This window comes from Eschrichtius robustus, chromosome 11 (genome assembly GCF_028021215.1).
Source record: "Eschrichtius robustus isolate mEscRob2 chromosome 11, mEscRob2.pri, whole genome shotgun sequence".
NCBI lineage: Eukaryota > Metazoa > Chordata > Mammalia > Artiodactyla > Eschrichtiidae > Eschrichtius > Eschrichtius robustus.
In genome coordinates, this window is record NC_090834.1 from 113912556 (window position 1) to 113940412 (window position 27857).

At 65.6% G+C, this 27857-nt stretch overlaps 1 protein-coding gene across 4 annotated transcripts; it reads left to right on the forward strand.

Annotated features, from left to right (window-relative positions):
* The first annotated feature begins 2711 nt into the window (after positions 1 to 2711).
* CHID1 (chitinase domain containing 1) lies at positions 2712 to 27090 on the forward strand. Of its 4 annotated transcripts, XM_068554387.1 has the most exons (14): positions 2715 to 2838; positions 3869 to 4134; positions 5585 to 5738; positions 6263 to 6412; positions 6672 to 6804; positions 7360 to 7404; positions 8199 to 8305; positions 8711 to 8772; positions 11777 to 11869; positions 17851 to 17952; positions 18485 to 18640; positions 26468 to 26548; positions 26728 to 26770; positions 26916 to 27090. In XM_068554387.1, the coding sequence occupies exons 2-14, from the start codon at positions 4040 to 4042 to the stop codon at positions 27012 to 27014; spliced, it is 1320 nt and encodes a 439-aa protein (XP_068410488.1). In that variant the 5' UTR covers positions 2715 to 2838; positions 3869 to 4039; the 3' UTR covers positions 27015 to 27090. The 4 variants fall into 4 exon arrangements, with proteins under 4 accessions (XP_068410490.1, XP_068410489.1, XP_068410488.1 ...); XM_068554389.1 differs by lacking the exon at positions 3869 to 4134 and having other exon boundaries at positions 2712 to 2838; XM_068554390.1 differs by lacking the exons at positions 2715 to 2838; positions 3869 to 4134 and adding an exon at positions 2886 to 2950.
* The last annotated feature ends 767 nt before the right edge of the window (positions 27091 to 27857 follow it).

Below are 27857 nucleotides of genomic sequence, written 5' to 3' on the forward strand. Positions count from 1 at the left end.
TCTGCCCTTGCGTGTCCTCTGGTGCCCATTGCAACAGGCGGGGGATAAGGAGGAGGATGGAGCAAGGGTGGGCCAGACCTGGGCTCGCAGCTCAGAGCCTGGACCTGGCAGCGCAGGCTGCTCCTCAGGCAAGAGGGCCAGGGATGGGGTCTGAGGGTTAGGGTTTCGAGCCTGAGCGAGGAGTTTATACTCAGATTTACATTAAATTTAAATAATTAGGATTCAATTTATTAAAGTTATAATTTCAAAACCTAATTTTTTAACCTGCTAAGTTCAGTTTTACAAGTCCATATTCCCTTCATAAGCCTAGCAGATTTTATAGTTGTTTTTAAGGGGCCTCTGAATAATATTTGGTCCCATCGACAAACTCAAGCATTCTCAGCATTTCAAACTGAATTTATAAATTAAGTATCTTTCACTTTCATTTATGTACTCTAGCTTGTCTGAACTGACAACAAAATCTCGGGTGCTTCAAGAACGCATACACTCAATAGATTAAATATTTAAAATGGTGAACCCCAAGTTGTCTCAGATGTTCCAGAAACATGCACTACCAAATGTGTTCAAGTTTCACTTCATCTGTAAATGCTAACACTTTGGTTCAGATTCTCTTAAACCTTCCTATGCTTCATTCTAAATCTTCCTGTGGCTGGACCCATTTAAAGAAGTCACCTTTGAATCCAGGTGCTGGGGCCCCTTGGCACCAGCTCTGCCAGGTGGGAGGCGGACAGCTTTGTGCTCACAACTCCGAAGACCCCCAAACCCTGCCCAGTGGGGGCTCTGGAGAGGGGGGCTGGCGCCAGGTTCCCTGTCACTCCTTCCTGCCTGCTCTTGGGGTCTGCCGTGCTGGACCAGAATGAACCCTGAGTGGATTCTGCAATTTTTTAATTTTTTTAAATTTTTATTTATTTATTTTTGGCTGCCCTGAGTCTTCGTAGCTGCGCTTGGGCTTTCTCCAGTTGTGGCGAGTGGAGGCTACTGTTCGCTGAGGTACACGGGCTTCTCATTGCGGTGGCTTCTCTTGTTGCGGAGCACAGGCTCTGGGCGCGCGAGCTTGAGTAGTTGTGGCGCATGGGCTTAGTTGCTCCGTGGCATGTGGGATCTTCCCGGACCAGGGCTCGAACCCGTGTCCCCTGCATTGGCAGGTGGATTCTTAACCACTGGACCACCAGGGAAGGCCAACTTTGCAGTTCTTTAGCTCCAAATATCTCTGCTCTCAAGGGATCCTAAGGCGACTAAATGTCTTCCTCACTAAGAGAACTTTGCCCTTGCTGGGATCTCCTTGGCGTTCCTAGGGCTGCATCCAGCATTGCCTCCTGGGGCCCTCTCCAGAGCTCTGCCTGACCTGGGGTCACTACCCACAGGTCAGGCCTCAGGGCTGAGCTGGGTGCCAGGAACGCAGAGACGCCCAGTGACATTTGACGGTTGGTACATGACATGCTTCATCACACCCACCAGCCCCCAGCCCCTCCCTGGGAAGACCGTGGGGGTCGTCTGGCAGAAATAGGAGGAAGAGAAAGAAGGAAACCTGAGAAGGAAGAAAGAGAACGAAGTTCAGTTTAGGGAGTAGCCTCTTGAGCAGCAGAAATGGGGAAACAGCCATGCAGCAGGTCCCAGGGCTGGCCGAGCAGGGACGGGCTATGCGGTTTTCTGCAGGAAACTGCTGGGAACAGCTAGGGATGGGTGGAGGATCTGTCAGCATGTATCAGGTGTAAAATGCCTTGTGATTAAAACTGCTGGCCACTGTGTCCTCAATCCGTCCCAGAGGCGCACTGACTCCCCTTGCTGGGGCTGAGGTGTTGGCGGGGGGGGGGGGGGGGGAGGTACTGTTAGCCTCTGGAGGGTTCCAGCTTTGTGGGATCTGCATGTGAGAAGTGCCACAGTTCCTGGAGGCGAGGACAGAGAGAGCACTGACTCTAGAATATGTGGGATTTACGATGTTCAGGGGCCATCCAGAGGGCCTGGAGCACCTGTCCCTGCTCCAGACAGCGTTGTGGGCACCACCGGCCCCTGGATGGTGACCAAAACCAAAGAGTGAGAAGAGCTCACCCAGGGAGACGTGCGGGCTGACGGAGGAGGGCTAGGCTGGGGGGCGGCCACCAGGCGGTAGGAGGAAAGCCTGGAGAGGCGATTCCCGCGTTCAAGAGAGAACGTGGAATTCCAGATGTCGAACCTGCGCGGCCCTCCGGGCCACCTGCGGCCCTGGAACCCACGGCGCTCCCTGGTGGTCACCCACGTGGTCGCAACGCGGACGTCGCACCGGGAGCCCAGCCCTCCACTGAGCGTGCGCTGGCGGGGCGTGGGGACCGCGCGCTCCCTGGAACCCAGACCCCCGCGCCAGCTGTCGAGCGAGGGCGTTAGGTTCCTGGGAGAGTCCGGGGCCCGCGGAAGGCCGGGGTCGGCGCGCGCAACCACCTCTCGGTCCCCCCATCGCCCAAGTCTGGACCCCACCCGCCCCGGGCGCGTCTCCTCCTCTCCGCCCGCTTCCCCGGCCCGGCCCACCCCACCCCACCCCTTAGCCTCCTCCGCCCACATCATCAGCCCTGCCCTGTTCACCAGGCTCCGCCCCGCCCCGGTTCCGCCCCTCGACCTCGCTCCGCCCCCACTCCCGCCCCTCTGCCCCGGCCCCGCCCTCCCCGTCCAGGCTCCTCCCCTCGGCTCGCCCCCACCCTCCCGCTCGGCCCCGCCCCCAGCGTGCCTTGCGTGGCGGCGGCCCGGAAGCTGGCGTGGCGCGGCGGCGGCGGCGTGTGGGCTTCCTGAGGCGAGACTTCCGACGGCGTTCGCGAGCGTCTTCCGGCAACGTTAGAAGGAGGTCAGTCCGGTCTCCGGGACATGAAGGTGAGCGGCGCGGCGGCGGCTGGCCAGGGTGGCGTCCGCGTCCCGCGTTCCGGCGTCTGCTTCCCCGCTTCCTACGGCCTCCGTTCCCCTCCGCGGAGTGAGCGCGTGAGGGGTGCGTGTGAGAGCAGGAGGCGCGGCACGAGGGAGGAGTGTGACAGCGGTGTGGACGAGAGGGAGTGTGTGAGCGGGTGTGTGTGAGGGGGTGTGACAGCGGATGTGGACGAGAGTGGGTGCGAGAGCAGGTGTGGACGAGAGGCGGTGTGTGAGTGGGTGTGACAGCGGGTGTGGACGAGAGGGGATGTGAGAGCGGGTGTGGACGAGAGGGGATGTGAGAGCGGGTGTGGACGAAGGACGCGGGGCGGGAGCTTGCGGGCGCGAGCGGCAGCACATGGCGTGGCCGGCGTGGGGCCGGGACCCGGGGCGCGATGGGCCGCGCCGGGCTGGCTCCTTCTTGACCTCGGACCCCGGTCCTTGGAAGCTGCGGCCTTTGCCCGCTGGAAGGCGCCGCCTAGGCCTGAGCCCGGAGGCCAGGGGGCGGTGGGCTGGCTGGCGGGCGGGCGGGCGGCGAACCGAACCCCGTCGAGCTAGTGTCCTCCGCTCCCCCTGCGCATGGCAGGCTGCCTCGGGCTTCCTCCGCTGAGGGAACAAGACGGTGGCCCGCAGTGTGGACAGAACCCGAGGTTAGCGTCCGCCGGGGCTGGGGTCTTCCTGCTCTTACGCCGCCTTCACTTCCGAGTGCACTCGGCCCTCCCCGCAGGAACATAGCTAGCTCCAGAGTTTGTGCTCACAGGCGAGAATCTGTGACGGACTTTACCCGCGCTGTGGGGACGGCAGCATTCTGTTCACGGGACAGTCGGCTCGGGGTCCTACCAGGTGTTGGTGATGGTCGCTCAGGGCATGGTGGTCAGCATTTCTCAAATTGTATGTCACTGAGCAGAGACAGGTTTGATGGATTAAAACCAGTATCTTAAGAATGAAGTGGAGGGCTTCCCTGGTGGCATGGTGATTAAGAATCCGCCTGCCAACGCAGGGGACACGGGTTTGAGCCCTGGTCCAGGAAGACCCCACATGCTGCGGAGCAGCTGGGCGCGTGCACCACAGCTCCTGAGCCCGCGTGCCACAACTACTGAAGCCCACGAGCCACAACTACTGAAGCCCGCGCGCCTAGAGCCCGTGCTCCGCAACAAGAGAAGCCACCTCGATGAGAAACCCGCGCACCGCAACAAAGAGCAGCCCCCGGTTGCCGCAACTTAGAGAAAGCCCGCGCACAGCAACAAAGACCCAACGCAGCCAAAAGTAAATAAATAAATAAACTTATAATAAATAAGTAAACAGGACCCTGCTGTGCGTGTGCACTTTGTGCTGGTTGTACTAGGGGGTCATGAGCACCGCGGTGCCCTCTGTGTTCTGGCATCTGGGAGTGCAGGGTATCAAACCACTGCGGTGAGCATCTTCGAGCGTTTTCGACATAGGCGGGATGTCCCCCAAAGTGGGATTTTTGGAAAAAAAGAAACACATGTTGGAAAGTGTAATATTTGGGACCAGGTTGTCACCCGAAAAGGTCTGATCAACTTGAATTCTCAGGAACAGCTCTGAGAGTGAAGGTGCCCCAGGTCCTCAGGCTGCATCATTCTCTTCGTCCTTGCCAGTGCCCGGGGGCCGGTGAGGGGGGTGGGGACCAAAACGCACAGGTCGCTGTGCCGTCTTATCTCAGCGTCCGTTCCTTTGGTTGCTGGTGATGCTGCAGTGCTGTTTCTGTGGCTTGGGTGTGGGGGTGGGGTCTGTGTGTCATGGTGGGGTCTGTATTATAGGGTGTCTCTGTGTGTTACACCTTTTCCCGTCCTTTCTGTATTTTATAGTGGGGCATTTTTTATTGGAGTGTCTTTTATTTTCAGCTTGTAAGAGTTCTTTGCGTGTTATGTGTAGATGAGGAGTAGAAATTCACTGTCAAGTGTGGTCCAAGTGTTTTCTTGTTTTGCGTATCATTTCTTTAAATTTGCTTTTTGTTGGGACTTCCCCGGTGGTCCAGTGGGTAAGACTCCGTGCTCCCTGTGCCGCGGCCCGGGTTCGATGGCTGGTCAGGGAACTAGATCCCACATGCCTCAACTAAGAAGTATGCATGCTGCAACTAACAGGTCCCACATGCCACGACGACGATCCCACATGCTGCAGCCAAGACCCTGCACAGCCTAAATAAATAAATATTTTTTAAAAAATCAAATAAATAAATTTGCTTTTTGTTTTCTAAGTGAAAGCTTCGCATTTTTACGTAGTACACTCTATTGATGTTTCCTATCGTAACCTTTACTTTTGCTGACTGAGGTGGAAAAGCCTCCCCTCCCCCCTCCAGCCCCCGTCCCTGAGTTTACGTACACAGGCACCCGTGTTTTCTTCTAGTCCTTTCCATGGCTCTGTTATTTTGCACTTAAGCCAGTAGCTCGTAGCCGGAATATATTTGGGTTTGAGGGGGGTGGAGAGCCAATCTTTTCCTAGCTGGCGGGCTGTGGTTAGGGCGGCCCTGAGGCAGTGGGGCAGGGCTCACCGGCCTGTAGCAAGGAAGGCCCTTCCTGGTGTCTGAGGGGTGCCAGGGCCCAGCAGTGCTGACATCTGGACTCTGGCCATTGAGGCTGGCTCAGTGCCCAGCTTAGTGCTGGGAGGCCCCAGGCACCGTTAGGACCATTGCTGCAGCAGGCGGAGGGGACACCCTGCCTGCTGGGGGTCTCCACGGGCTCTGCTCTCTCTGCAGCCCCCTGGACCCCGAGGTTGGACCCTGCTGTGACACGCCCACCATGCGGGTGCTGCTCGGCACGCTCTGGCTTGCCCTGGCCTGCGGCTCTGTTCACGCCACCCTGTCGAAGTCAGATGCCAAAAAGGCTGCCTCGAAAACGCTGCTGGAGAAGGTAGGGGCAGTCTGGAGGCAGGCCGAAGGGCTGAGCCATCGCGCCTCCTTGCCCGCTGGGGCTGTGAGCCGAGAGCTTGGCCTCTGGGCAGCCTGCACTGTGCCACCCCAGGGCTCTGGCTGGCTGGCTGGCCTCGGCGGGAGCAGCTTCTGGTGCTGGGGCCCGAGGGTGCGCCTGCCCCCGCTGGGCTGGCCTTCTGTGACGTGCCACGTTTCCGCCCTCACCCTGCCTTCTGTTTCTTTTGACCCCTGCGCTCTTCCCTGCTTCACTGAGCAAATCAGACAAGAGCCACGCCGGGTTTGGCTGTGTCTTTGTGCCTTTTTTCTGGGGCAGCCCTGGGGGGGCAGAGTGAGTCTTCCGGGACTGTCAGCTCCTCAAGGCAGGCCTTTCCCTGCGGTCTCCTGGTCAGCAGCTCCGTGTTGATCCTGGGACACACCCCTGCTGAACAAGAGGACCGCTGCTGTCCCTGGGGTTCTGCCTGGGGACGAACCCTCACAGCTTCCTCCTTGCTCCTTCTGTTTCAGACTCAGTTTTCAGGCAAGCCCGTCCACGAGCGGGGTCTGGTGGTGACAGACCTTAGAGCCGAGGATGTGGTTCTCGAGCATCGCAGCTACTGCTCAGCGAAGGCCCACAAAAGGCACTTTGCTGGGGACATCCTGGGCTACGTCACGCCAGTAAGCCGGGCCCTGGGGTGGGCAGGGAGGTCCCAAGGACAAGGTGGCTGCTCGGGTCTGTCTTCGTTCTCACCTCCCCTGGCCGCCGCCGCCGTGGGGGTGCGGCGGGAGCCATGCCTCCCAGAGAAGCGGCCGGGGTCGCGCCAAGCGTCCTGTTCCCCATGGCGCGGGCAGCCTTGCAGTGCCCCAGTCCCAAGGTGGCTCTCAGGCCCTCTGCCCCAGCTGCAAGCAGGCTCACCCATTCTCCGTTCTCTGCCAGTGGAACAGACACGGCTACGATGTCGCCAAGATTTTCGGGGGCAAGTTCACCCACATCGCGCCCGTGTGGCTGCAGCTGAAGAGGCACGGCCGCGAGATGTTTGAGGTCACGGGCCTTGACGACGTGGACCAAGGTGCTCGCCCCGCTGCTCGTCTGCGCTCGCCCCAGGGGTCGGGGAGGGTGTGAGTGTGTGCGAGCGCGATGACTCCCTGGCATCGACCCCGCGTCCCTGTTGCCCTTGGGGGTTTGTACGCAGTGTCTAGAGAGGAGGCGTCCAGGACGGTGTCCAGGAGGGCGCGAGGCCTGGCTGTCCTGACAGCCGTGTTTTGCACCTTCGTTTGCACAGATGTCCTCCCTTTCGGGTTCAGAGGGAGGAGGTGTTAGCTGGCGGTGGGGTTCCCCGAGCTGGGAGGGCAGTGTGTTGGAGGACACGGCCGGGCAGCATCAGGGCCTGGCCTCTGGATGCCCCTCAGCTCTGCGAGATGGTCCCAGGCGCCTCGGAGTCGTCGCCCCTGGAGCAGCCACTTGCCCCTGGCCCTGGCCGTCCTGCAGGGCGAGGAGGGGCAGTGCAGGGCCCGCAGACTCTCCCCTGCCCCCTCCCTTTGTTCTCCTCCTTGCGGGTAGGTCAAGTCTTCACGTGGGCAGGGGGCTGTGTCGCCACCTTGACTGGCTTCTCCACGTCCCACAGGGTGGATGCGGGCAGTCAGGAAGCAGGCCAAGGGCCTACGTGTGGGTGAGTCCAGTGGGCCTGCGGGGTCAGGGTTGTGGGCCCTTAGGCCATACACCACGGGTGGAGGTCCTGGAGCTCCCTGTGGGTGGGTGAGTGGCCCCAGAGTCTCCAAGCCTGTCTGGTAACCCAGGCTATGCTGCCTATAGCACGTCGGTCACTCTCCCAGCGGCTCAGAAATGAGGCCGCCCCAGCCCAGCATTCGTGGCCCTCAGTCCAGCCAGAGCCCTGTGGCCCTCCCGCCCACCCAGCTCAGCCCACCAAGGCCAGCCCGCCTTCACCTGTGGTCTTGCCCTCCCGTCGCTTCATTCACCCACGAGTGCTTATCGAGGGCCCCTGGGGGCTGCGCCCAAGGGTGACGCTCACCCTGCCCTGCCCGTCCGGGAGCTCATGGCTGGCGAGGGAGGGACCCATTGCAAAGTGCAGTGGGGTTTGGGGAGGGAGGCTTGGGGGTCTAGGGGCACATAACAGCTGCGCAGGAGAAGCCGGGGGGGCAGGGGCCAGGAGGGGACCTGCAGTTGGATCAACAGGGAGCTGGTGGAGGATGGTCCAGCCAGAGGTGGGCAGCGAGGAGCCGGACGAGCCAGCATCTGGGCACTCGGAGGCCTGGTGTGTCGGGAGGAGACAGTGCGCATCTCCGTCCTTCCCCAGCGCCCCCTGGTGCCCCTCCCTCGCCCAGCCACCTTGCACTGGGATGACCGCACTGGGTGCTTGGCTGTGGTCACTCTGCTCTGGAGGCCAAGGGCCAGCCTGTGGGCAGGGCCGGCACAGGGGGTCACAGTCTGCGGGTCTGTCCCCAGTGCCTCGGCTCCGGTTCGAGGACTGGACGTACGAGGACTTCCAGAACGTCCTGGACAGCGAGGACGAGATCGAGGAGCTCAGCAGGACCGTCGTCCAGGTGGCCAAGGTGACTCGCGGTGCCTGCGCGGCCACCACCGGCTGCCCTGGGCTCCCTCTGGCCACCGTGCGTCTCGGGGGCAGGGGCTTCCCTCGGGCAATGCCCAGCGGCCGGCTGGGAGGGAACCCATCCTGGTAGCTGGTGCTGGGCTGCAGGGAGGGGAGAACTCTTCAGGACCCTGGGGTCAGGTTTGGGGGAGGCACACCAGTGGACGGGGCACACGAGAGCCCCAGCCCCTCTGCTCCTGGCTCCTTTGGGGACCCCCACGCCGCCTCCTTCAGAGAGGGGCTTCCACGCCTGCCACCTGGCCCTCGGGCTGAGGCCAGGTTGGGTGGGAGGAAGCAGGGCTGGCCCTGCGCCTCCCTCCCGCCCCTTCCTCCTGGGACCCTCCTCACCAGCTCCCGTTCCTCGCAGAGCCAGCACTTTGACGGCCTGGTGGTGGAGGTGTGGAACCAGCTGCTGATCCAGAAGCACGCGTGAGCGGGCTGTGGGCGGCGTGCGGGCCCCCAGGTGTCAGGAAGAGGCTGTAGGAAGGATGTGGGGGGACCTCGTGTGGGAGGAGGGCCTGCTTCCCACAGTCTGCCCCTGGGGGTGGGGATGGCACCCCGAGAAAGTCGGACAGTGGCTCCAAGAGGCCTGGGAGCAGCTGCAGGCAGGTGGCCGGCTGAGAAGCCCATGTGGTTGGCCTGGTGGAGCCTCCAGGGGACTTTGAGAAGAGGTGGCCGTGCAGGGCCAGGGGCCCTTGGAACAGGTGGCCACGGAGTCCTCTGGGAAAGGAATCTGCCACCCAGTCCCACAGGCTCTGCATCAGCCGGCCTGGGAGGGTGTCGCATGGTCCCCTCGAAGCAGTATCCACCCTGCGCATGAGGCTCACGGCCAGAGTGACCCGGCAGGGTGGGAGGGGGGCAGGTCCCCTGCAGGAGCGACTGCCCCTGGTTCTGTCAGGGCCATGGGGTCAGCCCCACGGGAGGCGGAGGAGAGACTGAGTTCCGCCCGGGGCAGCCTGCGTGCTGGGTGCCGCCCAGCGGCTGGTGCCGGGGCAGGACAGGCTGCAGCCGGTTCCGGAACTGGCTGTGCGCTCCTTTTCCTGCACCTGAGCCCCAACTCCTCCACGTGTGCCAGCCCCCGGGGGGAGCCCTGGGCAGGGCTCCTCTTCTACTCTCCTGCAGCTGCAGGCGGCGCTCTGCCTGCTCGAAGACGGCGTCCGTGGGGTCTCCTGCCTCTCAGTGCAGAGGGAGGCGCATTGTCGAGGGGTCTGTGCGGGGGGACAGGCCTGCCCGAGGCCCAGAGGAAGCTGCGCCTGGAGCCAGGCGTGCCGGGGGCTCCCTGCCTGGGTGGGGGTAGGGAGACTCCGCTATTGGCCTCGGGAACGGGGGTGGCCTGGGCCCAGGCCCCCAGCCACGGCGCCTGCTTCTCGGTGCTCAGACCTTCGCCCTGGTGGGTGCTTCTGAAAGGCTCCCTCTCTGTCCACTTCTGCCCCGGGAGAGCCCCAAGGCTGGAGCTCAGGAGGAGGGTGGGTGGAGACAGCCAGGTTGAGAGCATGGGGGATACCCATGTCTGTCGGGAGCTGACGTGGCACCTGCACGTTGGGGGCCCTGGCTTTTGGCTGAGAGACAATCTCCCCACCTCCCCGGCTCTGCCTCTGTGCTTGCTGGGTGGTGGCCCTGCCGAGGAGACCTTATGGCACTTTCTGAGGAGGGGGTGCAGCTGGGCAAGGAGGTGCCGGAGCAGCCGGCAGCGCCTCCGTACCCCGGGGGCTCCTGGCGGGGGCGGGGGCGGTGGGCGCGGAGGAGGGCGGAGGCTGGCCAGCCTGGTTGGCTTTGGACACTGCCGCCTGGGAGCTGCTTCCCAGGACAGGCCTGGCCATGGCGGGCGTGACAGGGACGTCCATGCTCCTGTGCCCACCTGTCACCCTCTTTAGGCTTTTGTTTCCTACCCAAAGTGCCAGGTCACCCTGGAAAGGCCTGTTTGGTGTGATGCGAGGCAATGGCGCCTTGTCCACGTGCCACCCTGGGCTGCGGGTCCCCCAGGCCCTCCCGTGAAAGCCTCCTGGGGAGGAGCGTGCAGGGGCTGCCTGGCGCTGGCGAGAGGCTTGCCTCCTGTGTTCACACCCAGCAAGCGGGCGGGCGGGCAACCGAGGGGAAACGCCAGGGACTCCGTCCCAGCAGACCACCCCCAGTCCCCGCCGAGCAGGTGCTTCCCCCGGGCCATGAGACCACCTCCCCCTTCTCACAGAGAGGCAGTCCCCTGGGTGGTCCCAAAAGCCAGGAAGGCACCCAACAGTGACAGGTGCTGACAGCTTCTGGCCTCAGGGAGGTGCCGGCCCCCTCCAGCCTGTGTGCTCCCCCGAGGGCACCCCTGATCACCTACAGTCACAACCAGAGTGGAGTGACCTTGGCCCGGGATCGCTCCCGCTGAGCGGGGGCCACCTGGGAGGCTCTGAGAGGCTGCCGCAGTCCAGTGGTCAGTGCACACCGGGCCCCATGGCAGCCTTGGCAGGATGACCGGCAGCTATGCGTGCCCCACCCCGCTTGCTCTTTGCGGACTTGCTCTGGGGCTGGGGGCCGGGACAGCTCCTCTGACCTGCCTGCACTTGGTAGCGAGGGGGGCACTTGCTGCCCGTTCTCCAGACGGAGGTGGCTCCTGAGGGGCTGCAGCGAAGGACCCAGGTCAGTCACTGGGCCCACAGCCTCCCAGGCACAGTGACGAGGGCCTCCGGGACTGGGGTGTCCTGACGAGTGCTCCACTGTCCCGCCAGCCCTGAGATACTGCCACATCCCACACACCTAGGGTCCAGGCGACCCCGTGACGCTGCTGTCTCCTCTGCCCCCAGCCTGGTGGCCCGCTGCCCACAGAGACGCTCCTCCCCCGCGTCCAGGCACTCCCGGTCGAGCACACGCCAGTGCCCCCTCCTTATTCCCCCCTGGGGCTGAGGCACACAGCTCTGTGTCCCGGTGTCTGCAGGGCCGGGGGTGGCTGTGCGAGGGGGCTGGGCCGGCCGCCGCCCTGGCGTGGGAGGTCAGGACCCCCTGGGCACAAGGCCTCATCAGTGGAGCCACCCCAGCGTCCTCATCTCAAGGCACCTCCCGGGTGCAGCAGGGCCCTCAGCACGGCCTGAGGCGTTTCGTGGCCCAGACTGACCTGGCCACCAGCAGGCCAGCAGGCCAGGTCCACGTGGGTCCTTCCTCACTCCCTGCCCGGCTGTGTGTCTGGGAGGGTCCAGAGGTGATGGGGCACCACACCGACCCCCTTCTGCTCTCCACCCTGCTCTTATGGGGAGGGAGGGGGCTTGAGTGTGAGGAAGGATGGGGGCTGGGCAGGCAGTTTAGGTGGAGGGCGACCCCCGCGGTGTCTGCCAGGCTCCCCTGGTGCTTCCACCCTGGAGCTCGTACCTCCAAGGCAGAACGTGGCCATGAGGGGCATCTGCCCGCAGCGGGTCTTGGCCCAGCTGCTCCTGACCTGTCCTCTGTTTCTTTGCAGGGGCCTCATTCACCTGCTCACCCACATGGCCGAGGCACTGCACCAGGCCCGGCTGCTCGCCTTCTTGGTCATCCCGCCCGCTGTCGCCCCTGGGTAAGTGCCGTGCTTGCTTGGCCAGGGGAGGCCCTTCCTGGTCAGTGTCTAGCCCCGTCCAGGTACATACTGGCCACCACGTGTGTGGCCGGGGCTCTCCATCAGCACACTCGGACACCTCAGTGGCCTCAGCATGCCCTCATGGGTCAACGGGTCAAGGCTGCGTCCTTACACCTGAGCACTTGAAGCCGTGTTGTCTAGACTCGCTCCCCGCTCCCGCTGGTCCCCGGCGAGGCCCCGAGCACCGCGGTGCAGGGCCTGTGCCGCTTTAGGCCCCAGGGGGTCAGGGCTCCCGCAACTTAGCCCAGCTGCTCGTGTCCTGCCTTGAGATGAGGACTTGGGGGCGGCTCCACTGATGAGGCCTTGTGATGAGGGGGCCCTGACCTCCCACCCCAGGGCGGCAGCCGGCCCAGCCCCCTCTCACAGCCACCCCCAGCCCTGCACACACCGGGACACAGAGCCCGGTGAGGCAGCTCTTCCAGAACCCCTGGGACAGGGAGGTGCGGGGCCCGGGTGCCAAGTCAGGTGGCCTTGACTCCCACGTCCAGCCTGTGCTGGGCGCAGAGGAGGCCGGATCACAAAGTGAGGACCGAGGGCAGGCCCGGAGCCAAGTGGCGGGTCGATGGCGCACAGAGGCCCAGGGGTGCTGCCTGCGCTCTGCCTGGTCTCCGCTGGCTCCCGGGGCAGCCTGGGCCCTCAGTGCACTGCTCTGGAAGGACCGTTGTCCATGCATCTCGTCACTCCTGGCTGTCGGCTCGCTGTGCAGTGCGGGCCGGTTAACAGGAGCAGGTGGGCAGCTCTGGGACCCGAGCTCTCTGGCGAGCCTGACGCTCACAGGCCGATAGCCCCGCGCAGAGGAGCCTGCAGGCGCTCCGAGGCCAAGGCCGCGGCCACCACAGCAGGTGGTCCCAGGTCCCTGCCGCTCCCAGGTTGGCTGCCCGCCCTTTGCTTGGCGCTCACGCCCCCGGGCCCCCCACGCATCACCGGAGGCCTGGGCTGTGGTCCCACCCAAGCCCAGGGGCCTCAGCCTCCCCCCCGACTTTTCTCCCCACCTTTCCAGGGCCCTCAGCCTCGTGTGTGCTCCTGTGTGCAACACACGCGTGTGATAGGCCGGAGGCAGCAGGGGCCAACAGTCTTCCTAGGATGGGGGGCCCCGTTCTGGAAGAGCCGGGGGTGGCGGACACTCAGAGAGCCTGTGGGCTCGGCTGCAGATGCGGGCACCCGTTTCCGGGGTCTCCTGGTTTCTGTGATGGTTCGGGGTGGGATGCTGTGGCCGGTGGAGCCCTGGTTGCCCTTTGTGGTCGGGGGCCGTCGGTAGAGACAAGTTCCTTGGAAGCTGGGGCAGCCCTTCAGGCTCGGCTGGGGAGAGGTCGGTTGCCTGGTTGGGGGTGGGACCCGGGGGCCCTGCTTGCAGCCCCTCCCTGCTGACACCCCTCCACTCCCCAGAGCCTCGGGCCTCGCAGCTTCTGATGGTGCGGAGAGCAGACTCCCAGCCCACGTGCTGGAGAGAGTGTGTGTGTATGTGTTGAGGGGGGTGACTGGGCCGGACGCCCATGGAGGGGCTGGTCTCTGGGCTTGGCCTGGAAGGGCAGGAGGGCTCGGGGCAGGGTGGGGAGCAGCTTTCCGGCTGGCACCCTCTCTGCTCAGGCATCCGGCCTGAGCTCCTGTCCCCTAGGCAGGAAGTAGATGGTGTGAGCCAGGGCCGCTCTCTCACCCTGCGGAGACCAGGGGAGGAAGTGCCATCCACCTGGCAGCTGAGGAGGTGACCGGCGGGAGGAGACCGTGGCCAGGGCTGGAGGCATGGGTCCTGGGCACTGCCGCTGAGCTGTGGCTCAGTCTGGCCTACCCCTGCTGGCAGCCAGAGGTGTGTTTGGGGGGGCACAGGCCTGGGCTGCACCCCCGTGGCTGGCGAGCAAGCCCTGCTCTCTCCAGAGGCTCTGGCGGCTTCGGAGTTTGTCTCATCGTTGACTTTTGTTCTGCCATGCTTCTAGACAGCAGCCCCAGCAGAGGAGCCAGGGAGCCGTAAACAGTCTTTCTGGGGTTTTCTGCAGCATCAGTCGCCTCACAAAGGCTGCGCTGCCCCCCACGGGAACAGCAGCCCCAGGAGGGGCTATGTGTGTGGCGCTGGGGCCGGCGTGCCTTTGCTGTTGTGTGCCTTGGTCTGGGGCCTCCCTCCAGGGGCTGCTGGCACAGCGGCCATCCTGACCTTGAGCCCTGCTCCCGAGGTCGCGGCTTGGCCCACATCGACGTTCCAGCACCAGTCAGCTGGTTTAATCAGAGCCCTGGGCCGTCCTCGCTCCGGAGGGGGCTCTGAGTTAGTTCTCGCCCCCGGCTTCTCAGGCTGTGTCTTCTGAGAATCCAGCACTCCTGGAACCCTCGGGAAAGGACTGGCCTCAGGCATGGAGGGCTAGCTTCCTTCCCAGGACCTGCCCTGCGGTGAGCTCGCATCCTCACGGGCAGGTGCCCACCTTGACGGGTGCTGCGGCCACCCCCGTGGTTTCCCGTGGTTTCGGGCAGGCCACCTCCCCACAGTCAGGAAGGGGATGGGTGGGGGTCCTTCTCTGGGTGGGGTTCCTCTCCACGGAGGCCGACCCCCGTTGGCATCCCCCGGGGGCCAGGGGTGGCCTGCAACCAGAGCGTGGGCTCGGCGGGGCAGCGGGCAGGCGCAGACGCTGGCGGTCTAGGCTGGAGGGCTGGGGGCCGCGCTCTGACGGGTGGGGCCGGGCCTGGGCCTGCGGGCCGGTGGTTCTGCTCCGATCCTGTAGGGCAGCTGGGGGCCGGGGGGGCTCGTGTTTTGGAGGCCCCCGTGCTGCCAAGCAGAGCAGCCGTGGAGGGGCAGCACAGGAGGTGCTGCAGGGAGTGAGCAGGCCGCGGGGCCTGGGGCCTGGGAGACTGGGCCCGCGGGGAGCAGCGGTGGGGGCCAACAGCAGGCCCGCCTTCTGCACATGCCTGGCTGGGTGCCCACCTGGGCCACTGTGCGCGAGGCCCTGCAGGCGGTGTCTGGGGACCAGACAAGGTCAGGCAGTGTGGCTGGTGGCAGGGCCAATGACCGTGCACGGAGCCTGCACTGGTCCTGAGGGTGATCGGCCTGGAGCAGGCTGGCTGGGGCAGGACTGGGGTGTCCAGCTCAACAGGCAGTGTTTCGGCCTCGAGGGTGGATAGTGGGGGTGGCTTCGTGGTGTCGGGAGGGATGCACGTAGGGGAGAGGGGACAGAGGGTAGAGCCGTGGGTTTAAGCAATGGGGAGCTGTTATGGGATTCTCTGGGGCGGGGCACTCAGCACCGCATAAGGAGGGGTCTCCAGCAGGTCGGGGGCAGCGAGGGGTTGATGTGCGCCTGTGGCCCTGATGCCCGGCCCACGCCGCTCCAGTGAGGGGGCCAAGCCCTGAGATGGCGCTGGTTAGGGCAGTGGAAGAGGGAGGCGTCCACCGTGTGGGTGAAGCAGGAGGGGCAGGGGGCTAGGGGTCTTGGGGAGGGGCGAGGCCCTTAGAGGCAGGCCGGGGAGGGGACTGACAGACCCTGTGCCTTCTCCCCCGAGCAGGGCTGTAGTGTCCCCTGTGTGGGCGAGCCGCCTCGTGTCTGGGGGGAAACCGTCTAGAGCAGCGGTCCCCAACCTTCTTGGCACCAGGGACCGGTTTCGTGGAGGACAGTTTTTGCACGGGCGGGGGACGGGGTGGCTCAGGCGGTCGTGGGAGCGACAGGGAGCAGAGCGGCAGGCGAAGCCTCCTGCTGTGCGGCCCGTTCCTGACAGGCTGCGGACCAGTAGCCGTCCGAGGACGGGGGGTTGGGGACGCCTGGCCTAGAGGCCACACGCTGTCCTTTGTCCGTGGCCACGTGGAGAGGGGAGGCCAGGCCACACGACGTCCACCAGGGCCACCTCTCACTCTGCAACGCCGGAGGAGACGCGGGTGCTGCCCCAGCCCCGCCTCTGGCAGCTCCAGGGTCTCGGGGTAAAGGATCCCGCACGGCAGCCCGGCCTTCTGGATGGGAGGGGTGCCTGCAGTCAGACGGGCGGTGACTCGGTGAGAAGCACCTGGCAGCCCGGGGCGCCCGGACATGAGGCGTAGCCAGAGGCCATGAGGTGGTCAGAGCCTTGGGAAGCAGAGGGGCTGATGGGCCAGGGCGGCCCCTACAGCCCTTTGGGCCGCGCGCTTGATGTCGGCAGGAGCCGCGGCCCCCGGCCTGGTGGGCGCAGGCCGCACAGAGCAGAGCCTGCCTCTGACGGGGCTGCAGCTGAAACCAGCAAAGGCGGCGGCTCGGGGAGTCATGCGGGATGGGAGCCTGCACCAGCCTCCTCCCAGCAGCGGACTTCTTGGAACAGAGTGTGACTGGGAGAAGGGGCTTGGAAAACTCCACCCTCCCTGACCCCCGTGGCCGTGTTGAGAGTGTGTCTAAGAAATAATCGGCCAGTGAAAGTGAGGCTGTTTGCTGTGCTGAGCGGCTTTGAGCAGAAGAGTTTCTTTTTATGGGGTGAGCGAGGCCGGCAGGGTAGCAGGCCTCCTGGTGCCCGCCCCCGCCTGGAGTTCGTTGCCCCCTGCCCCTCTGCCTGCCTTAGTCCTGTCCCTCGCCGGCCTCCCCTTCACACCTGGTACCAGCGCTTCCAGGACCCCTGCGGGTGGGGTCCCCTCTCCCAGTTGAGCAGGGAACGCCTCCTGGAAGGCCCCAGTGCTGCAGTGACCAGGACATGGGACACAGGGGCATAGTCCCTGCTGGGCCACTGCACTGCTCAGCTCGCAACCCTGCCTCCCCTTGTGAGCCATTGAATCCAGAAACGGTAGGGCTGGATGTCCATGGGTTCCTGAGCGAACGTCCACCTGGGGATGGGTGAGCTTTTGAATTGTGGAAACATTTTCCTGGAGCTGATGGCATCCGCTTTTTCTGGGGTGCCCCAGGCCCTGAGGTCCCAGGCCCTCCTCACACAGGCCCGTCTCCATCTCTGGGGCTGAGCCGGGAGGAAAACGCCATCTGCCGGGCCTGGTGTCTTCTAGCTGACTTTAGGGGCCCGGTCTGGAGTGTGGCCACAGGGAGCATGGCTGTCGCTGCCCGGTGAAGCATCTGCTCCCCAGGCGTGTCCGCGAGCTCCCTGCCACGGCAGGTGCCCGTCACTGAGTCTTGCTCTGTCCCACTCAGGGGCGGCTTTGGGGTCCCGGGGTCGCTGGCTGGTGCTGCGGGTCCTCAGGTTCCACGGGTGCCTCGTGTCTCGGGAGGGGGCTGGGCCTGGCCTCCTGGCTGCTCCCTCCAAAGGTGGCAGCCCGGGCAGGCTTTGCTCAGCTGGAGTGGGCAGCCTTGAGATGGGGTATCTCAGGGCTGCCTGGACCCCGTGGAACCGGTGACCATGGCTGAGGTCCACACAGTGGGCCGCCCCTGCCCCTGCCCCTGCCCCTGCCCCTGCCCCAGGATTGGAGGTGCTGGCTGAGAGGAGGGATTCTCTCTCTGCCCACATTGTCCGGGGGAGCAGAGAGCCCCGCCACCCTGGGACAAGGCTGCAGTCCTAGGGGCTGCTGCAGGCAGAGCGGGTGGGCTAGCGGACCAGGTGTGTCCAGCAGACAGGCCACCTGGGCTCCCGCCTGCCCCAGGCCTGAGGCCTCGGGAGGGAGGGCGCTCTGCTCATGGCACCGTGCTCACAGCTGAGATGAAGCAGGGCTGGCCTCCTGTGCCCACGTAGGGATGGGCCCTCCCGGAGCTGGGCTGATCGCGATCTCCAGTGCACTGGGCAGGAGGGGAGCCGGGTCTCTGCTGGACCTCCGGCAGCAGGCTCTGCCCATTGGGACCCAGCTGCGGGCCATCCCCTGTAACCGAGCGCCGGGTCACTCTCCGGGGAAAGTGACCTGAGGTGTCTTCCTGGCGTGGGGGAGGAAGGGGCGTGAGCTGGGAGCCCGCACGGCCGGCTTGCCGTGCCCTCTGCTGAGCCCAGGTGTCAGCTGGGGCGGGGCTGGAGGGGCTATGCGAGCTGGGTGTGGTGACCGCGCCATCTCACTGCAGGACCAACAAGCTGGGCATGTTCACGCACAAGGAGCTTGAGCAGCTGGCCCCCGTGCTGGATGGCTTCAGCCTCATGACCTATGACTACTCCACAGCGCAGCAGTGAGTGGGGGCACCCCGGGGCCCCGTGCGCTCGGGCTTGGCGCAGAGATGCTCCCCCAACCGGGGGCCTGGACGCTCAGGCGAGGTCCAGCTTCCCACGAGCCTGCTCAGGGCCACGCTGTGTCAGCTCTTGGTTCCAGGCACATGAAGGGCCCGGTCTCTTCTTCCCGAAGCCCACAGTCAGCCTTGCATTGGGCGACCTTCTCCTTTTTGGGGTCACATGACACAGGGCAGCGGGCACCCCCATGGGAATGCCATCCCGGGGTGTCCATCCACGCCTATGCGACCCTGGCCGCCACGTGGTGGCTGCGGTGCTGGGCCTGCCTCTCCGCCCAGGAGAAGGTGCTCCCGTGGCCGGGGGCGTCATGCTGCTGCCTCTGTCCATCTCGGGCCTTCACCTGAGCCTTCGGCTGGCTGCAGGGGCCCGCCTGTCTGCTGCCGTCCTTCCCACTCCGTGTGTGGGCCCCACCCCAACCTGGGGCACCCTGAGGCCTCTGCCTGCCGCTGAACCCACTTCTCCTTGGCCCTGCAGGGCCGGCCCCAGCGCACCGCTGTCCTGGGTGCGAGCCTGCGTCCAGGTCCTGGACCCCAAGTCCAAGTGGCGGAGCAAGATCTTGCTGGGACTCAACTTCTACGGCATGGACTACTCAGCCTCCAAGGACACCCGCGAGCCCGTCATCGGGGCCAGGTGAGCCGGCGGCTGGCCCGTGCCAGGTGGCTTCCTGTGCCGTCTGCCACGGCGCCCTCGTGTCAGGAGGTGTGCGTCTCCCAGAGGTGAGGGGGTGCGGCGAGGAGGAGGCCTGGCAGGGTCTGACCACGTACCGGGCGCCTGCAGGGTGCCGTCGCAGTGCCCTCTCGTCCCCTGGGTCGGCGGGGGTGTGGCCCCCATCTGGCAGGAGCAGCATGCGGGCCCCCCGGCCTCCTCTCCTTCAGCCTGAAGGACGCCCTTTGCGTTGCTTGCTGTGCATTTCTACCAGTGTTTGAATCCTCTTCCATTTTATCTTGCTGGGTTTTGGGGAGATGTTTGTGCTGGATGTGGGGTTCTGGGTTGCCAGCTTGTTCCAGGACCTTGACGGTGTTGCTTCGCCATCTTCCCGTGCATTCTGTCCCACAAGACACTCGTCACCCGGTTTCTCCACACGTATCACCACCAAGCACCACTGGGCTGTGATCACCAGGTGCCTCCACGTAGGCTTTTTTACATTTTTTCCTCCTGGTCTCCGTTGAGTTTTTTAGATTTGTGCATTTATCCTTTTCATCATATTTGGGAAGATTATAGTCTATCTTTTCTACTATTTTTTTGTCCCTCCCTTTCTCTCCTCTTCTTCCAGGCCCATTAAGTACTCGTGTGTTAGGCCAGTCTGTTTGTCCCCCCATCCGCTGACACTCATTTTATTTTTTTGGCCTCTGTTTTCTTCTGTTCAGTTTTCCTTGCTGTCTTCAAGCCCACAGACCGTTTCTTGGTCACGCCTCGTCCGGGGCTTTTCCTTCCCACGTGTCGTAGTAGCTCTCTTGTCAGGCAGTGTGTGTGGGGCTGAGCCTCTGCGTCTCCTCTCAGCACCGGGTGAGGACGGTTGCGTGGCGTTGGGCCCGTCTGGGGTCCACTCAGCACTGTCCCCTTCCCATGGTCCCGTCGAGCCAGCTCTCTGTGGGCCTCTGCTCCGGGCTGGACGCTGTGAGTTTCGCTTGGCTAGGTGTTGGGCATCTGGGGTTCCTGACCCTCTGCTTTCGCGCTGGGTGCTGTCACGTCCCCTGGACACCAAGAGTTGTACGCTTCTCTCAGGGACCTGGTTCCGTCAGCAGAGACGGTCCCGAGGCCGTGACCTGAGCGCGTGTGCCCACTGTTCCCCACCGTTTGCAGGGTCACTTGCAGGCCCACTCGCCGCGGGGACACACGTGTCAGCCCAGGCAGGGGTCAGGCGCCGAATGCCAGCTGCCCGCCGGGCTGTCCGCGCCCGTCGTCCACAGTGACTCCCTCATGTCTGCCTTGGGGGAGGGACAGAGGCTGCTGGGTTGGCCCGTGCCTGGACTCGTGGGTCCGGGAGGGCTGCTCCCAGCCCGCCCCCCCAGTGGGGTGGGGCTCCCGTTGCCTGGGTCCCTTTTGTGCTGAAGGCAGGGCCTCCAGGACAAGGAGGAGCGGATTGGGCCCCTCCAGGGGTGGGACATCGGAGGGGTGGGACATCGGAGTCAGCCGTGCCTTCCGGACCCTGCCCCGTGCGCACAGCTGGTGCTAGGGCCTGGGCTCCAGCGCAGGCCTGGGAGCCCCTCCTCCCTAGGGCCTGCCCCTCTGCTGAGGGAGCCCTGTGGATGGCGGGAGCCAGGCAGGTAGGCACTGCCCTGGAGCAGCCCAAGCCTACCCCATGTCCCCGCAGCAGAGGGGCTCTCGGCCCCCGGCGCCTGTGCCTCGGATCCGCCCCGCCCATCTGTCCTCCCGGTCATGGCTGCTGTCTGCTCCTTGTGCACTGCCCCTTCCCCACCACAGCCTTTCCGGACGTGGGGCTCCTGGGAGCGTCCCTGACAGGGTCCCCGGCTCGGGGGGGGGGCGTCGGGCGGAGCTGCGTCTGGAGCTCGGGCTCCCAGCACCAGGCCCTAGGGTTTCAGGATATGGAGCAGGAGGGCATTTTCTCCCGCTGCAGAGGCGGGGTCAGCAGCCAGGGCCGCCTGCGTGAGGCAGAGCCAGAGGGACCTGGCGCCCCACTTCTCCAGCCCCCGACTCTGCCGGCCAGGGCCTATGGGCAGGGCAGGAGGTGTTGGCCTTGGGGTGCCACCCACCTCTGCTCAGGCCGCCACACAGGTACCACGGCCGGGCTTGAGCCACAGAAATACGTCGTCTCCAGCCCTGGAGGCTGGAGTCTCACACCCAGGTGTGGGCAGGGCTGGTCCTCCTGAGGCCTCTCTCCTCGGCATGTAGACGGCCGTCTCCTCTCTGTGTCCTCGTGGGGTCGTTGCTCTGTGTGTGCCTGTCTCCTGACTTCCTTTTTTTATAAGCACACAGTCCTGTGGGGTTAGGGCCATCCCAGGGTACCTCAGTCATCTTACATTAAACATTTCTTTAAAGGCCCCACTTCCAAATATAGTCACATACTGAGGTTCTGGGGGTTAGGACGCAACATATGGACTGGGGGGACACGGTTCATCTCTAACACCGCTTGAGGAGTGAAGAGCTGTAATTTCCTCACTAAATGTGGGCCCAGCAGTAACTTACGAGGTGGAGTTGTTGCAGCCATTAACCCAGCTCGTGGGGCCCGGCGACAAAGGCACCACGCGGCCCCTGCCGGTTCTGAGGAGGGGCTGGGAGGCGGGCGGGGGGAGTCTGGTTATGAAGACGTGTGTTTAGCGAGAGCACAGGTGCGCACGTACACACACGCATACAGACTGCCCCCAGCCAGGGACGGAAGGCTGCATTGCCCCATCCGGGCCCCACCCCAGCTGAGCGGGTCCGCCCACCAGACATGTCCCCACTGTTGACGGCCAGGCCTGGAGGCAGAGGAGGGAGGTGGGCCTGTGCGGGGGCGGTGGAGAGGGTGCCCCCAGGCCTGGGGGCATGGCTGGGCTGTGTGTCAGGGACTGCCCTGCCCAGACCTCCTGCAGGCCGCCACCCACCTCACCTGGACCTAGCAGGTGCCGGCTCAGCAGGGCCTCCCAAGGGTCCGAGCAGGCTGAGTGCCGGGCGGCAGGGCTGCGGCTCCCACCTCGGGCGCGTGGAGGTCAGGCAGCGGCGCCCGCTCAGGTCCTACCCGGTGAGTTTGTCCTGTGGAGGGGCTGAGGGGGGCCCGGATGGAGTCGACAGGCCCGTGAAGGGCTGACTGCTGTCCCCGGGGGTCGTGTTGACGTCGGGGGAGGGGGGGCGTGGTGTGGGGATGCCCGGAGTCCCCACCGTGCGTGGGCGGTGGGGCTGCTGCCGGCCTGAGCTGGGGAACCAGGACGTCGCCGAGCCCCTCTCCTCCCCAGGCCTCAGCCGCTCCGCGGGATGGGGCAGAGGTCGGGCCGGTGCAGTGAGACCAGGCCGGGGGCACTGTGCGTCTGGCGGTGGCTCCCTGACGCTCCTCATCCCGTGGTGGGTGGGCGCCGCAGGACCCGCCACACCCGGAGCCTGCACCAAGGCTTCGCCCTCCCGCGGCCCGGGTGCCCCCACCCCACCGCTTCCTCCTCCCTCCCAGGGCCTTGGCCGGCCATCTGCCGCCTGCTGCCCGCACCCTGGGTGAGCCTTGGACAGGGGATGGGGCCCCCAGCTGGCCCCTGGGGTTGCACTTGACCTCTTTTGTCCACAGCCTGATTTCTTCCAGCCCTTCCCCGGCGTGCAGGGCGGGGTTGACCCCTGGGCTCAGGGCCTTGGGGCTCTGGGGGTCGTGGGGAGAGGCCTCTCCCAGGGCTGGTCAGCAGCCCTCCCCCTCCCAGGGCCAGATCATTCGGATCTGGGGAACCAGATGGGCAGGCTTAGCGAGGCCGCCTGCAGATGGATGCCTGTTCCGTGGGAGAGGGGAGGGCTGCCTCTGCAGCGGGTGAGCATGCTTACCCAGGTCCGGCCCCCCCCAGAAACACAGCTCACCAGGATGCGCCCCTCAGCCGGTCTCCACCCCGGAGCTCACTACAACGGCCTCTGTTCACTGGGCAGACGACAGGCCAGGTGTGAGGGGCAGGTGAGCCTTGTGGCTGCCGGAGTCTCTCCATCTCTTCCGCTGACAGCCCAGGCCAGCCTGGCCAAGGATTACCTGCCCTCCCGCCTCAGCCTCTCCAACGCTGAGACCCTGGCCTTCTGTGGCAGGTGTCCCCGGTCCCCTCAGGCAGTGGGGGATTAGCGGCCTCACCATCTGCTCCCGCGCACACGGAGCCAGGACCCCGAGGCAGGGGCGGGAGGCCAGCTCTGTCAGGCCGGGGCTGGCCTTCTGGCCTCCACCAGCCAGGACCACATTCTGTGCCTGCCACGGGGGGGAGGGGGTGGAGGACAGGCTGTTTGTGCACATTCTGGGTTCTCCATTGACCCCCCAGCTTCTGTTCGCCTTCTCTGGGTGACACGCAGACCCCATCGTGACCACGGCCAGGCTCCTGTGTGCGTGGCCTCGTCACTCCCCAACTTTGAGGAGTCTGGGCGGCTGTGAAACACCCCAGGAGGGGCCAGGGCTCCCCTGCCTGCAGGCTCACGTCACCCAACGTGCAGTTCTGGGTGTTGATCCGTGGGTCCCCACGGCTGCCAAGCCCCCATTCTGGGAGGCCCTCCCACTGCCCTGGCGGCCAGGGTGCCCGGCTAGCCCCGTGAGCGCCCTCAAGCCAAGTGGGCACCCATACTCCTGCATCTTTGGGACCCACAGCCCCACGCTGCCTGGCCTCCCCTGCCCCTGCCTCCCAGGGACCTCAAGGAGAGCCAGCCCCAGCAGAACACGGCCAGATGGGTCCCCGAGGGTGGGCCACGTCTGGCAGACCTCCTGCCCCTGCTCAGAGGACTCTTCTTGGGCCAGGGCACCAGTCAAGGGCACAGAGGCTCGGGGAAGCTCTCCCTGTGTGGCCGTGCTGCGCCGGGGTCTCGCTCTGCCTAGGGGCGACTGGTGGCGCCTGGTCCCAGGGCTGCCTGTTGCAGCCCTGTCCCGTGGCTCTGGGCCTTCTCCGTCCCTGCGCCGCGCTCCTTGCTGAGGTCCTTTGCTTCTCCACTGGCTTGTGTGATCCCAGAGCCTGTCCTGGTCCTCTGCGAGCATCCCGCTCTTGCTTCCCAGCCGGGGTCTCCCCGTGCACCTTTGACCCTGACCGCTTTCCCGGTGCCTCTGCTCAGCGTATCTGCTAGCCCTTGCGTCGGAGGCACAGCTGGGAACGGTCCCGCTGCTTGCAGGTGGGGGCCTGGGACCCAGGGGCGGGAGGCACCTTCTCTCGTCACCCGCAGCGGCACCCACTGGACCCCCTGTGTGGGCCTCCGGCGGGGGGGCCCTGCCCCTTCCACACGCCCCTTTCCGGCCCAGCCTGGGAAGGCCGTCACCAGGGGCCGTGGAATCCTGGCCACATGCTGCAGGGACTGCAGGGGAAACCGGGTCAGGGCTGACCGCCCTTCTCGGTGCCCAGGAAGGTCACCTGCCCAGAAGGTGGGCCAGCAAGTCAGGTGCCCCCCCGGGGCGTGCCCGACCCAGGTCCTCAGGCCGGCTCGGAAGCGGTGCCATCCGGGGCAGGCTCCAGCCGTGGGTCACAGTGCCAGTGGCCTCTCCGCCCAGGGCACCCAGGTGGCTTAGACTTGGCCAGATGAGGTCAGGCCCTTCAGTTCTCGTGGGGTCACAGCGGAGAGCACCGGGCACCGCAGGCCCCGCCAGCCGAGGCAGAGGCCTCACTAGGCTTTCTTCCTGGGGCGGGGTGCCCCCTTCCTCCTCCGTCCCCCCATCTCCCTTCTTCCCCCTCACCCACACAGCCTGATCACCTCTCTTCAGCTGGCCTCTGCTCGCTCTTCTGGAAACTGGGGGACGTGCACCTCGTCTCGGTGCCCTGGATCCTCCACCGACCCATTGGGTGTGTCTTCGTCTACGATTCTGTCCGCCATTCCTTGAACCCTTCGCTCCAAAGCCCGAGAACTTTTTTGAGTGGGGACGGTATGAGTCACACACTGTAAACCCCCCACTGCAAAGCGCACACCTGCGCGGCATTTAGTCCGTTCTCAGGGTCGTGCAGCCGCCACCTCCAATTCCGGAACGCTTGGTAGCAGCCCCCCACCCCTGGGGCACTAATCTGCGTTGCCTGTGGACTCGTCTCGTCCGGACATTTCATGGAAACGGTCACCCGGCGTGTGGCCGAGGCCTTCTGCTTTAGTTCGGGGAAACGCTCAGGGCCCATCTGTACCGTTTCCCTCCGTTCATCCCCGCCCCCCTGCCCCCCTGCCCCCCACCCCGCCCCACCCCGCCCCGGACTCCTCCTCCTCCTCCCAGGCAGGACCCTGCCACCCTGACCCTCAGCCCCCGTGGCCCTGCTCTTCCTCCTGGACCGCCTGCCTGGGGGCCGTCTGCACAGCTGTCCCTCCGCCCCCACCCTGGCTCACACCCCACTCTGCTGCTCCGTGTTCCCGGGGCTGCACTCAGGCGAGTGTGAGGGCCTGTGTGGCCCCAGCCCTGGCACCGCCAAGCCTCGGCCTTCAGAGGGGAGGGACCAGGTGCTCTCAGGGGTCTGGCTGAACCCCGACAGAGACCCCAGCCTCGGCTGTCCCCGCAGCCTCACCACCTCCAGCAGGTAGCAGACTTTGAGGGGCGGCCCCGGAGGAGGAGTGCACAGCCAGAGCTCCCCAGACGTGAGGGCCCAGAGCCACCTGCCCGCCAGCATCTGCCCTGGGACTCGGGGGCTCAGGGTCAGGCTGGGTCAGGATGCCCCGCCCTTCCCCACACATCCCGTCCCCCCACGTCCCACGTTTGTCTCAGCCACGTAGCCGACGTTGGATCAAAAGCTGCGGATGACATCAAGCATCCCAAGAGCGTTGTGCTAATTGAGTATACCGCAATAATTTTGGACGATTCGAGCTGGTTGATGGGGGTCGTGGCTGTCCCTGGCCCAGGCCCCGTGGGAGCAAACCCGGACGTCCCCTGGACGGCCACCACCTCGTTTCCCACTGCTCTGTCCAGCCCCGACCCCCTGCCGATGCGTAAGTTGCAGCCTGCGGCATCGCAGCCCCCTCCCTGGGCCCAGGCTGCAGGTCTCCGGCCTGTCTGGGCATCGACTGCGTGCCAGGAAGACACGGGGTGAGCTGGAGACCCCAGTTGTCCTGGCCACGCGGCACCTTGGGCACCGGCCTGTCCTCTGTGTGTCCTCTGTTGGGCGGGGAGGGGTTCCCAACCCCTGCTCCTGGCAGTGAGGCGGGGCCTCCCGTGGGCTCGGGGCAGCTGTGTCCACAGCAAGGAGGCAGGCCGAGGACAACTTGGCCTCTGAAAGGGCCCGGAAACCACTGCCCTGGACTGTTGTCCCCCCGGTGGGGGGGGGGGGGACGGGGGAGGGCAGTGCCGAGGCTGCCCCCAGTTCTCGTTCATCCTCAGGCCTGCGGCTGGCCCCGAACCTCCCCAGCAACTGCAGAAGTTGCTGCTTCTGCAGCACCCCAGGCCGACCCCGGGAGCGCCTGCCCGCACCACCGGCCCAGCAGGCGCCGCGCCCACAGCGCGGGGCCCACGCTCCACCTGCACGCAGCGCCGCCAGCTCGGGGTGCGGCAGTGAGCTCTGAAGCACAGCCACGGCCTCTGCTCACATCTCAGCAGCCTCTCGGGGTCTCTGTCCTCCCCCTACCCCCAGTGAGGACCCGGCCGCCGCGGCCCCGGCCCGAGTGTTCCAGACCCCGTCCCATGGTCCCGCTTCCTGGCTTTTCTTCGTGTCTGGGCCACAGGTGTAGCCCTCCCACCTGGCCCGGTGTGCTGCAGGCACTCCGCAGACCATCGGGGGATGGCACCCCGCGTCCTGCTGCCCTCGGGTGGCCTCACCCCTTCCGTGATGGCAGAGGCCACCTCCACCCCGTCCAGGTGCTCAGGTGGGCAGGGGAGGGCCCCCCGCACCCACACCCGGCCTCCCCCAGGTACATCCAGACGCTGAAGGACCACCGGCCCCAGATGGTGTGGGACAGCCAGGCCGCAGAGCACTTCTTCGAGTACAAGAAGTGAGTGTCTGGGGGAGGCCCCGGGTGATGCGGGCCTCGAGCTCTGCCTCTGCCCCTGAGGGCCGGCGTGGCCCGAGGAGGGGCACCTGAGGCCTTGGCTGGAGGGGGAGGCGGGGCGGGGAGAAGCAGAGGCGGGTGGGAGTCGGGGCCGGCGGACTGAGGGTTCTGCTGTCTTGCAGAAGCCGCGGTGGGAGGCACGTCGTCTTCTACCCGACGCTGAAGGTGCGTGTGGGCCCTGACACTGGGCGTGGGGGCAGCAGACGCAAGCCCTCCCCCAGCAACCCTGGCCCTCAGCTGGGCTGCGGTGGGCAGGGGTCGGCAGGTGGCCCACGGGGGCAGGGTGGGGCCGACACTCCCTCTGCCTCAGTCCTTGCAGGTGCGGCTGGAGCTGGCCAGGGAGCTGGGCGTCGGGCTATCCATCTGGGAGCTGGGCCAGGGCCTGGACTACTTCTACGACCTGCTGTAGGCCTGGCCTGGAGCCGGCCTGAGCTTTTCCAAGAGACGGAGGGACTGACAGGCGAAATACAGACTCTTCCATTTCCCGTGCTGTGTGCGCTGCAGCCTCGGGCGGGGGCAGGGCGGCCTGGGACCCCGGGCTCCTCATCAGTGACGGGGGTGGGGGGTGGGGGGTGGGGGGCAGCGGGCCCTGAGGATGCAGGCCTCTCTGGCCCAGCCCTGGCTGTCTGTCCGCTGGTGGCCGGTGAGGGCGGGACCCACAGTCCCCACCCCACAGGCTGGCAGGGGGTCCTGCACGGCCAGCAGATCGCTGCGGGTCGGGAGGCTCCGGGACAGCCCCAGGCTCCCCGACACTTGGGCGCTCCAGTGGGCATCACCCCAGGGCCGTGCAGAGGGGCCCCAGCCTCCCCCTGCGGGCGCTGGCTCACCCTGCCTGCCTGGGAGCCCGATGGGCACCACACAGCGAGGGTGGGGGCGCCACGGCGGAGACCGGGGCTCCGAGAGGCTGGCCCCGCCCCACAGTGGTGCGGTGGGCTGGGTGGTCACTGTGGAACGACAGCTTGCCGCAGGCCCGCTGCCCGCTGGCCGCTGGGAACGGCCCTGCTCCCAGGAGGGAGCACTGGGAGAAGCCCTGGGTTGCCGGGAGTCGAAGGACAGCTAACCCCCAGCCCTCGCCCCCTCGGTGGGCCCGCTGGCTCCAAGCAGACAAATCTGTCTGTGACGGTGCTGCTTGCTGGACCCGCTGGTCAGACGCTGTGCGTGAGCCCAGGTGCAGCGGCTGTGGGACGTGACTGGGGGAGGGTCCTGAGGGGACGTGTATCTGTCCTCGGGGTCAGGGCCTGGCGGGGCCCTC

Bases quoted from the DNA above. Each gene is read 5' to 3' on its own strand.
- CHID1 (XM_068554387.1), top strand. From the start codon at position 4,040: ATGAGAAACCCGCGCACCGCAACAAAGAGCAGCCCCCGGTTGCCGCAA. The intron at 5,739-6,262 runs GTAGGGGCAGTC...CTTCTGTTTCAG, and splicing joins CGAAAACGCTGCTGGAGAAG to ACTCAGTTTTCAGGCAAGCC. The intron at 7,405-8,198 runs GTGAGTCCAGTG...GTCTGTCCCCAG, and splicing joins GGCCAAGGGCCTACGTGTGG to TGCCTCGGCTCCGGTTCGAG.